The 12295-nt window shown below is 42.8% G+C and overlaps 1 protein-coding gene across 5 annotated transcripts in view; it reads right to left on the bottom strand.

Moving 5' to 3' along the window:
* The window catches only part of PTPN3 (protein tyrosine phosphatase non-receptor type 3), a 442179-nt gene that overhangs the window by 103267 nt on the left and 326617 nt on the right, over window positions 1-12295 (bottom strand). For all 5 annotated transcript variants that reach the window (XM_073587741.1, XM_073587742.1, XM_073587740.1 and 2 more), the window contains one exon: window positions 9974-10147. In XM_073587741.1, coding sequence (XP_073443842.1) covers window positions 9974-10147 — 174 coding nt within the window. The remainder of the gene's footprint in view (window positions 1-9973; window positions 10148-12295) is intronic.

The following is a 12295-nucleotide window of genomic DNA, read 5'->3' as shown; positions in this document are numbered from 1 at the left end:
GAAGACGCTAGGCTTCAAAAAGACTATCAGTACTCAGGTATTTTCTGAAGACAGAGTAAAAAGGAATTCAGCTCACCCCAGCAGGGAATGGCAGAAATCCAGAAAAACAACGCAAAACAAAAACAAAACACAAATGCAAAAAGCAGAGCAGAAAATTTAGCTTTTGAGGAGCAGGAATCAGACTGGTCTCCTAGAATCCCTCAGAGAAATCACCAGCAAGGCAGAAGGGCGTCGGCTGCCTTATATCCAGTCAGCAATTCCCGTCACCCAGTCATCATCATCCAGCTCAGGTGCTTGGTAATCAGCCTCACTACCTTCCTTCACCAGAAGAGGGAGTTCATCAGACCTCAATGGTGAAGGGGAAAATGAACTCACAACAGTCTTCTACCAGAAGGAACCATCCTGGCCACCGTGGATGTGGAATCTTTGCACGCTAATATCCCACACCAGGATGGATTAAATGCCTGCAAATTCTTCATGGAAAACACAGGGAATGATGCTGATTCTGTGGTGAAACTCACAAAATTTATCCTCACCCACAAATACTTTGAATTTGACAATAAGATCTAGTTACAGGAGACTGGCACAGCTATGGGAAGTAAAATGGCTCCACAGTATGCAAATCTTGTCATGGCCAAGCTTGAAAGCGACTTTTTGTCCTCATGTCCCATCAGACCTCTGGCCTACTACCACTTCATTGATGATATTTTAATCATCTGGACGGAGTCTGAGCAACAGCTAAAGACGTTCCACGAACAGTTTAATAAATTTCATTCCACCATCAACTTAACACTCAACTATTCCAGCACTGAAATTAACTTTTTAGACACCATCATTAAGCTAAATAACAATGAAATAGGGACATCCCTGTATCAGAAGCCAATCGACAGTCCAACATACCTTAAATGGGACAGTTTCCATCCAAAACACATAAAAAAAACTCTATTGTCAAAAGCCAAGCCATCAGATACAATCGTATAAGTTCCAACCCCATGGATAGAGACAAACACCTTGGTCGCCTCAGAAAGACCTTTCTGAATCAGGGCTACCATCAAAGAACAACTGAAAACCAAATTACAAGAGCCACCAGAATATCAAGGAATCACCTGCTACATTACAAAGTTAAAGATGAAAATAACCGGGTGCCTCTAGTAGTCACCTACAATCCAAATCTGGAAGTGCTAAGGGGAGCTGCATGGAAATTACAACCTTTACTGCAAAAAGATGCCAGATTACAATCCATATTTCCAGACCCCCCACTGCTGTGTTTTAGGCAGCCCCCAAATCTAAGAAGCATCACTGTCAGAAGCTCCCTGTCCTCTCCAACAGCTGCAGGAACCTTTCCTTGCAAACAGAAAAAATGTAAAACCTGTCCATTTATAATGACCACGGACAAGATAAAGATCCCCAACTCACATCAGGACTACAAGATCCCAGGTACTTTCAGCTGCATCACATCTACTGTGGTGTACTTATTTATTTGTACTAAATGTCCAACTGGGGGGTCTGTATGTGGGGGAGACATGGCAAAAACTGAGAACAAGGATGAATTCTCATCATCACACAATAAGAGAAAAAAGAATGGATCTACCTGTGGCAAAACATTTTTGTATCCCTGGTCATAAAATGATGGACATTAAATTACTTGCATTAAAAGTTAACTTCAAGTCTCAGAGAGAGAGAAGAATCTCGGAGTACAAATTTATGAAAACTTTCGACACACTCAATGCAGGAATGAATGTGTCACATGGACTTATATCTTTTTACATCAATTAAGGAATTTGCTCTTTCAGGCTCCTTATTTATGAACTGCTCCAATATTTATGCTTAACCCTCTCCCATAATGACAATTCTGCTTCACATCACTTGTCTTATCTATTGCATTATTTCTGTGCTGTCTTGTGTATAAATATGTGATTCTTCAGATGTTGTATTAGTCAAGCCCAGACGTCTCAAACTCGGCAGAGTAAATGGGCCGCACATGAAAAAAAATTTAAGCTAGCGGGCCGCATTTTTATTATTATTTATAACGCCATTTATTCCATGGCACTTTACATGTGAGGAGGGGTATACATAATACATACAAGTACAGTAATCTTAAACAATACAAGTCACGACTGGTACAGGATGAGAGAGGACCCTGCCCGCGAGGGTTCACAATCTACAAGGGATGGGTGAGGATACAGTAGGCGAGAGTAGAGCTGGCCGTGCAGCGGTTTGGTGGATCGGTGGTTACTGCAGGTTGTAGGCATTCCTTTCAAACTTAATACAGTACAAAATTATTGTTAAACAATTGTTTATTTGAACTACTATAACAATTCTATATTACTGTACTATAATACTGCTAGGTTTAAACTTATGTAGGGGCAGTTACAGCACAGGTATGTGGGCTCTGCACCTGTATGTAGGGGCAGTTACAGTGCAGGTATGGGGCAGTGTACCTGTATGTAGGGGCAGTTACAGCACAGGTATTGGGGCTCTGCACCTGTATGTAGGGGCAGTTACGGCACAGATATTGGGGCTCTGCATCTGTATGTAGGGGAAGTGACAGCACAGGTATGGGGGCTCTGCACATGTATGTAGGGACAGTTACAGCACAGGTATGGGGGCTCTGTACCTGTATGTAGGGGCAGTTACAACACAGGTATTGGGGCTCTGTACCTGTGTGTAGGGGCAGTTACGGCACAGGTATGTGGGCTATGCACCTGTATGTAGGGGCAGTTACAGTGCAGGTATGGGGCAGTGTACCTGTATGTAGGGGCAGTTACAGCACAGGTATCGGGGCTCTGCACCTGTATGTAGGGGCAGTTACGGCACAGGTATTGGGGCTCTGTACCTGTATGTAGGGGCAGTTACAGCACAGGTATTGGGGCTCTGTACCTGTATTTAGGGGCAGTTACAGCACAGGTATGGGGGCTCTGTACCTGTATGTAGGGGCAGTTACAGCACAGGTATGGGGGCTCTGTACCTGTATGTAGGGGCAGTTACAGCACAGGTATGGGGGCTGTGCACCTGTATGTAGGGGCAGTTACAGCACAGGTATGGGGGCTCTGTACCTGTACGTATGGGCAGTGACAGCACAGGTATGGGGGCTCTATCTGTATGTAGGGGCAGTTACAGCACAGGTATGGGGGCTATGCACCTGTATGTAGGGGCAGTTACAACACAGGTATGGGGGCTATGTACCTTTATGACCACAGCACACACATACACAATGCCGACAGACCCCACTGATCGGACAGTCGTCGCCTATAGAGCGGTGTGACAACCCCTGCAGTGAGCCTGCTGTGATGAGAGGCTGATTTGCTCCTGCTCCGTCCACAGCCAGAACTTTACACCGTCACTAATCTCGACAGTGAGCGGCAGCACAGCTCTGCAGGAGCAGCACACGTGACACAGTGCAGCGCGGGTAACACAAGCGCGCAGTTATTAACCCTTCCATAGTCGCCCCCACTGAATAACATGGAGCAGTCCACAGCCGGCATGAGCACACAGCGCTGTATAAAATGTACCCGAGTTCCTCTCACACACGCGCTGAGAGAATGCTGCAAGCTGCTCCCTCAGGACCTGCAGTGATGACGGTCATATGATCAGTCACATGGGAGGGAGGAGTCACAAGAAGGGATGTTTTTGTTGTGAAGAGGTTGTTCGAGTCTAGTCACTACAGAGCAGCACACTCCTCTCTAGCATGAGACATGTGGGGCACCGCGGGCGGCAGATGCCTGCCTCAGGGGCCGCATGTGGCCCGCGGGCCACGTGTTTGAGACCCCTGGTCTAGCCTGATGAAGAGACCTGAGTAGTCTCGAAAGCTTGCAATTTGTTACCATCTTTTCAGTTAGCCATTAAAAGGTATCAACCACTGAGGACTCTCAATTCTAAATATTCTTCTACCTACTGGCTAACACGGTACAAAGATATATATCTTTCCTGTTTTTTTGTCATCTTTTATCATTATATAGGTTTCCTGTGTTTGAAAAGGTGTGATGTAGATCATTAGGTGTAATTATATGCAGGTTTTAGCTGGGTGAGCCTTCCTTCAAATTAGAAATATATTAAGACTGAGCTAGTCTAAGGGATAGACGAAAACTGGGGCAAGTAATTTGGGTTATCACAGCAATCCTACAGCCTAAATACAATTTCCCTATGTAGACAGTGTAACTAAAGTAGGCTCTCGGGACAGAATAAGAACTTGTGATTAAGGATTTGTAGATACACAGTATAATGTCATAGCTACTTCTAGTGTCTTAAAAATGCAACACAACAAAGGAAAATGAGAGTACAAGGTATCTGAGAGCTGAGGGCATGAAAGTTGGGTTAGGTGCTGACCCAGTACTCACAACTTTACAGTACCACAACTTATCAAGAGTGACCTAAATATATTCATGTGCAGTGTTTTTTTCATTTAGTTTCAATAAAGTTTTATTTGAAAATATAGAATTATAAGTACATAGCTGCTTGAAAATATTCTCCCACACAGGGGAAACTCAAATTTTCATAACAATAAAAAAGTACAAATCTATCATGGGAAAAGACAGGACAAAGACAATGGAAGGATAAGACAATAGGGAAACAAACGGAGAATCCACAGTATGTATTATATCAGCATTGACAAACACATCATAACACGCTTGAATCAAATCGCACCCAGGATATAAGGTTGAAATAGGCAATAGGAAAAGTAGGATGATCATATATTGTGATTCTAAACCCAATTCTGCATTTCCCAAAATCCAATAGCATCATAGGGAAAGACGCAGAGCCTGGTCCAATTGTATGTTCGACACTAATTTCATCCATGGAAATGTTAAAAAAAGGAGTCCCACATGTCATTTCTGGTAGTCTCCATGCGTTCATATAACATAATATTATTCATCCTCTCCTAAACTAACAATATCGAATATTAAGGAGATTTCCATTTTACCACAATGTGGATCTTGGTGGCAATAAAAAGGAAGTTTACTAATTTGTGAAGACTATTAGAGAATCTCGGGTGTTTTGCTCCCAAAAGAAAAATAGTGGGGTCTAAATGAATTGTTCCGACGAACATTTGATCCACTAAGAGTTTCGCCCTTTGCCAGAGATCCGAAACAGCTGGGCAGGTCCACCAAATGTGTTTCATATCTCCTGGTAAATAAGGCTGGTTTCACACTTGCGTTTTTTTGCGCAAAAAAACGGATGCTTTATTTCCCCTATTCTTAACATGGGTGCGCATACACATGCGTTTGTACGCGTTTCTATGCGCATGCGTTTTTTTGTAGTGTGCGCTCGGGCGCACAAAATGCACTCTGTTGCATTTTTTGAGCGTCCGACTTGCCCCCAAAAAACGCATGCGCATGCAATGAGTTTTTTTTTCACCCAACCACCCATTATAGTCCATGGGTGCGCTGATGTGCGCATGGTAATGCGCACATCAGCGCAAAAAAACGAGGAAAAAACGCAGAAAAACGCACAAAACCGCACAATGCGCTTTTTATTTGTGTTTGCACTGCGCACGGTGCGCAGCGCAAAAAAACACAAGTGTGAAAGTAGCCTTACATCCTCGAAAGCACTCCGCAGAGATATTTGGGAAAATGCTATGGAGTTTAGTCGGAACAAGATATGTTCTATGAAGAACCATCAATGAGGTCTCCACGAGGGATGATTGGTGGCTGCCTTTTGACAATATATCACAGCAATGTCTCCATTCCTTCATCGACAAAACGAATCCCATTTCCTCCTCCCATTATACCATGTATTTTAATTTTTTCTCATCATGGGGAGGTAATAATTGAATATAGCTAAGATATTGTTCCCCTTCTCATTGGATCATTTATACATTTTTGTTCAAATCTTGAAACACAGAGAGGGTTTTTATTTGGAAGAATTTATTTAGCAAAATGGAGAACTTGATTTATGCGCATGATCTCTCTGACCAGAGGGTCATATTTCCGAATGAACTCTTGTCTATCTAGTAATATATTGAATGGAGAGCAGAGGTGTTTTAGTGTAGAGATCCCCTTTAATATCCACCACGAGAAAAGGTGTGAGTCAAGGCCAGGTAAAAACATTGGGTTATGAAGAATGGAAATCAGTGGAGAAGGGACAGATTGCAATTTAAATTTAAATCTCGCCTTCCCCCAGAGAACTAGAGAATGGGCTGTAAAATGTGCTGTAATATTTAAACCCTGTGTGAGTTTCTCTGTAGACCTCATTGGACCAGGTAACAAAAATGGTTTAGTAAGAAATGATTCTAAGAGAACCCATCTTGGTTTGTTATTGTATGAGCATATATTTGTTAATTGTGCTATTTGTGCAGACTTGAAGTAAAGTGTGAAGTTCAGTAATGATACACCTGATCTTCTGTGGAAAAACATTTTTTGTGAAATTCTAGATTTCTTTCTTTGCCACATGAATCTGGATATCATGGTGTGTAGTTTTTTTCATTTGATGAGGAAAAAGCCAATATGCTAAATTACTTTTTTTCAACAGTATTTACACAAGAAAATCCCATGACGGATAACATGATCAGGGATAAAATTGTCACCTGCTTAAGCCAGCAGGAAGTACGGCAGCGTCTAAAAATCACTAAAATTGACAAATCCCTGGGCCCGGAGGGGATACACCCCGAGTACTGCAGGAATTAAGTACAGTCTTAGATCATTATTTTGAATCTTTAAAGATTCCATAATAACAGGGTCTGTACCATAGGACTGGCGTATGGCAAATGTGGTGCCAATATTCAAAAAGGGGACAAAAACTGAACTTGGAAATTATAGGCCAATAAGTTTATCCTCAATTGTGGGTAAAATACTGGAGGGTTTTCTAAGAGATACTATACTGGAGTATTTGAAGAAGAATAACCTCATGACCCAATATCAACATGGGTTTACAAGGGGCCGTTCCGGTCAGACTAATCTGATAAGCTTTTATGAAGAGGTACGTTCCGGACTGGACCAAGGAAATGCAGTGGACGTGGTGTATATGGACTTTTCAAAAGCTTTTGATACGGTGCCACACAAAAGGTTGATACATAAAATGAGAACAATGGGGATAGGGGAAAATATGTGCAAGTGGGTTAAGAGCTGGCTCAGGGATAGGAAACAAAGGGTGGTTATTAATGGAGCACACTCGGACTGGGTCACAGTCAGCAGTGGGATATCACAGGGGTCAGTATTGGGCCTGCTTTTTAAAATATTAATAACCTTGTAGGGGGCATAGAGCAGAATTTCAATATTTGCAGATGACACTAAACTGCAGGGTAATCAATACAGAGGAGGATAATTTTATATTACAGGAGGATTTATGTAAACTAGAAGCTTGGGCTGATAAATAGCAAATGAGCTTTAATGGGGATAAATGTAAGGTCATGCACTTGGGTAGAACGAACAAGATGTATAATTCTGTGCTTATTTGTAAAACAATGAGCAAAACTGTCACTGAAAAAGACCTGGGTGTATGGGTGGACGACAAACTCACATTTAGTGGCCAGTGTTAGGCAGCTGCTGCAAAGGCATATAAAATAATGGGATGCATTAAAAGAGGCATAGATGCTCATGAGGAGAACATAATTTTACCTCTATATGAGTCACTAGTGCGACCACACTTAGAATACTGTGTACAGTTCTGGTCTCCGGTGTAAAAGAAAGACATAGCTGAACTGGAGCGGGTGCAGAGAAGAGCGACCAATGTTATTAGGGAACTGGGGGTCCGCAATACCAAAACAGGCTATTACACTTGGGGTTATTTAGTTTGGAAAATCGAAGGTTTAGGGGTGATTTTATTACAATATATAAATATATGCGGGGACAGTACAAACACCTTTCTAATGATCTTTTTAGGCTATGTGCCCACGTAGAATAAACCTGAGCAGAATCGCACACCCTGCTCCCGGGAAAACGCATGCGTTTTTTGACGCGCTTTTGTTAGTGTTTGTCAAGCGTTTTTGCATGCGTTTTCCTAAGCGTTTTCGCCCATATAATTGATGGTATGCGATTCCGCAAAATTAATGAACATGCGTTTTTAACCGCTAAGTGATTCCGAAGCGGTTAAAAACGCACCATTGGAACAACATGTGCGTTTTTCATTAAAAATCAATTGGATGCTTTTCTTTAGCGTTTCTACAGCAGAATCGCTTGTCTAAAAGCGCTGCAAAAATGCTTAAAAAAAAATGCTGCGTGGGTAGGTCGCCCTCCCAGGGCTGTGGGGTACTTGGTACCGGGCCGGTCTCTCAGATGGGAATGTCACAGCAGCGGTGACCCGGTCCGTGGCTCTGGGTGCCCATGTAAAAGGGGTTAAGTTGGGAATAAAGTTTATAAGTGATTCGTGACGCCACCTGTGGTGTTCAGCAAGGGAGGTGTTAAGCCGACGCTGCAGACTGATCCTCTGGGACAGATGGTGTAGTGCAGCAATGATGTTGTAGCCCTCCACAGGTAGAGCTGTAGTCCCAGGGCAGTGTAGATGTAGAGGCCAAGGGAAGGCGTAGGTGAGGCAATGTCGAGCACCAAGATGTAGCAGTGCCGGGTGTTTTGGCGCAGGAATAAGTGGAGGACACCAGAGCATGCAGTTCCAAAGCTTTACTCACAGTCTGCTGTGCAAACAGGTGCCTGCCTCCGTGCCATGTCCTCCGGGTCAGGAACTTAGTCAACCTACAGGCCAGATGGAATACTCCTTTCGAACACCCCGCCAACATGTGCCTTTCTGAACATCTCCTCTATAGCGCCTTTAGATGAAGTACTCCTAGTACGGAGTTACACTGGAGTTCCTCCTGTCTGATGTTCCTATGAACTCTATTTGTACGGCAGACCGCTGTAGCCTGCTTCGGGGACTCCTTGCTACTAAGTCCCGGCTCACTATCCAGTTGCTGTTGTGCCCCCAAGTCTTGCGTGGGAATAAAGTGGTCACTACTTCTATTCCTCCGGTGTCTGCTGCAGGACCATTAGTATCCATACAACCTCGGGGACCGGGCCCTGGCCTTGTGCTTAGAACTTCTAGGAAGGGTTCTCCTCTAACCTACGTCCTCTGTTCTCTTTTACTCCTCACGTTCCGTTCTAATCCTTTCTTTCTATGGAGAATCAGGCTTTCAGTCTATGTTGCTCTCTCTCTTCCTTTCCCGTGCCAGCAGACCCAGGTCACTGGAATCTGCTGCAGCACTTTCATCCATCTATCCCTCTCTCCGGGGATCTTCTTCTCTCCAGCTCTCTAATCAACTGACTACTGACTGTTGTCCTAAACTCTTCCCACTCTTTGTAATGTAATCTAACTCCACCCACCTCCCTTCACGTTTCGTGTTCCAAGCAGGGAGCCACCAATGGGTGCTTTGCTACACTCCAAGCAGGGAGCTGTCGAAGGTGCTTTACTACACTACTTTGTGGTGTGGGGTGCAGGTGTTGGAGTGTGGTTGGGAGCTTCCACCTTACCTGGATAGTGGGATACCACACCTCGGGAGGAGGTGCAGTACCTCTGTGGCGACTGAGCCTCAGGGGCGCCACATGGGCACACAGCCTTAGACCTGTGATGGGGACAAGGGGGCATCCTCTACGTCTGGAGGAAAGATGGTTTAAGCATAATCACAGATGCGGATTCTTTACTGTAAGAGCAGTGAGACTATGGAACTCTCTGCCATATGATGTTGTAATGAGTGATTCCTTACTAAAATTTAAGAAGGGACTGGATGCCTTTCTTGAAAAGTATAATATTACAGGGTATATACACTAGTTTCCTTAATATTGCGTTGATCCAGGGAGCTAGTCTGATTGCCGTATGTGGAGTCGGGAAGGAATTTTTTTCCCCAATGTGAAGCTTACTGTTTGCCACATGGGTTTTTTTTTGCCTTCCTCTGGATCAACATGTTAGGGCAGGTTAGGATAGGATATGGGTTGAACTAGATAGACTTAAAGTCTTCCTTCAACCTTAATAACTATGTTACTATATTTACATCAAAAAGCTTCTGCAAGTTGGGAATGATTGAAAGGCATAAAACACAAGCTTCTCTTACCTCTGCGGGCTCTGGTTCTGAAAAAATTCACAATCACTTTCTTTCGAAGTTGGGGAGCCTTTGTAAATGTAGAACACATCTTCTGTCTCTGTCACATAAGTCATTTCATTTATTAGATTGTCAGCAGATGAATGCTGCGGCTTCCTAATGACATGCCGTAATCTAGGACTCCTCCTGTGGATAGCCACCACAATAAAATCAATTAAGCATCATTCATATTTAAAATGAATTAGCCAGTTTTCAGACATTAGGAACAATCAATAAGAAATGTGAAGATAAGGCTTATGTTGCCATTACTTTTAATTAGGAGTCTGAATAACACTGAACTAGTAATTACGGATACAAAAACCCTAAACTTGCTCTGAAGGCCACACAGATTATCCTGCTGCATCAGACATACTGAAAAGGGGACATTGATGGAAATGTCTGAAATAAGAAGCGGAAAATGTTGCCACCATAGACCAAACATAAAATATAATCAATAATAAATCAAACTTTAGAGAAAAAAAAATCACTTGTTGGTTGCATGTTTTCAATGTAAAGTGTCTGAATATGGCCTAACATTGGGTAACATTAAACAGTTATATCTTCTTCACTGTTGACTAATCAACTGTGCTGTAAAATAACCTGACAAAATGATTTTCCACGTCAGTACAATTACAGTGATAAAAAAAAAATTGTATTTTTTTTTTTTGCTTAAATCGTGAAAAAAAGAAAAATCGGAAATTGGTACAGCAAAAAATTTTCAGGGTGTCATTATTTTGCAAGACGTGTAATGTTCTCATTTTTTATATTGCTGGAGCTGAGCGAAGTCTTGTATGATGAGCTTGCATTTGCATTCTCATTGATACCGTTTTAGGGTAGATACGTTTTGATTGCTTTTCATTGCAGTTTTTATGACTGAAAATTGGAAATCAGGCCTTATAATTTTCTCTACTTTTTACCGTGTTATTTCAGGAATTCAACATGTACTTTAGAAAAATAAATAGACTGGCTTACCTTTTGTATTCAAGCAAGTAATGAATGAATATAAAAGCTGCATTGCTTGCAAGCTGCATATGCTTGTAACTGCTGCGGGTGGAGCTCCACCCATGACTGTCAACCTGTCAAATTCTCCTGTCACTGAGGCAGGTTTCACATTAGCGTATCTGTGTGCAGCGTAAGATCCGCATGCGTCACGCGTACCTATATTTAACATTGTGTACGCAGGGACATGCGTTTGCATCAGTTCGCATGGGGTTGTGTATGCATGCGTCATTCTGCGGTGTGCGTCGGTGTCCGGCGAATGCAACACGTTGCATTTTTTAGGCGTCAATTATGTGCAGTCATGCGCATGCGGATGAGTGCGTCAAAACAACGCATTACTGTCTATGGGAACGCATTAGTATGCAAGGACATGTGTACGCATGCGATCGAAACGCATGTGTACTTCAGAATGAGCAGGTCTAGGAAATTATTTCAAAACATGCTAATTGCCAGCTGCATAAAAGGAAGTGTGGACACCGCAAGGCCATTACTCTTCAGACTTTGGATGTGAGCACAAGACTGTCTATGTAAGTACAGAAGCTTTGAAAATGTCTGTCTGCCTCTGCAGTCTGTAATATTTTTTTTTCTGTTCCTTGTAGACTGGTTGCTGCTCCGGTCCTGGACTACTGTTGTGGCTTGCTTTTCCTGTCCAGGATTTCTCCATCCCGGTGGTGTGGTATTGGCCCTTCTGTTCTCCTGTCCAGGATTTGTCAGTTCTGGTGCTGTGGTGCTGACCCTCATTTCTCCTGTCCAGGATTTCTCCATCCCGATGCTGTGCTGTTGTCCCAATGCTGTGCTGCTGTCCCTGTTCTGTGCTGCCTAACAGCTGCGCTGTTTGACTACTGACAGAAATGTAAGTATTGGTGTCCATTGTGATTTTTATTTATTTTTTTTTTTTTTTGGGTTGTGTTTGGCTCTTAACAAGTTTAATTTTTCTTCTCTGTTCTTTTCTGTAGTGTTTCACTTGACTGCTGCCTGCTATTCCAACTTATCCTCCAGTGAAGCTTTCCAGGGTGGACATGACACTGATTATGTAATCAGATTTGATATACTGATTGGTATGTATTGACTCGCAATACTATACATGTGGTAAATCATGTATTTTCTTTACAGGTACCTTCCAGTGGGGAACAGCAGTCGAGAGGAAATGAATCTTCCCAGGGTCGTCGGCCTCACGTTTCTGAGGAGGAAAGGTGGGGTTGTAAGTAGTCTTTTCATTATCAGAGTTGTAATTGAATTTGTTTTCAGTTTCTTTTTTTTATTTGATCTATAGGTTCCACAATGTGAGGAAGGCAA

This window comes from Dendrobates tinctorius, unplaced genomic scaffold, assembly GCF_039654945.1.
Source record: "Dendrobates tinctorius isolate UK_male_01 unplaced genomic scaffold, ASM3965494v1 ptg000102l, whole genome shotgun sequence".
In the NCBI taxonomy this organism is placed as follows: domain Eukaryota; kingdom Metazoa; phylum Chordata; class Amphibia; order Anura; family Dendrobatidae; genus Dendrobates; species Dendrobates tinctorius.
Note: the sequence above shows the minus strand (reverse complement) of the source record. Positions and strands in the feature narration are given on the sequence as shown.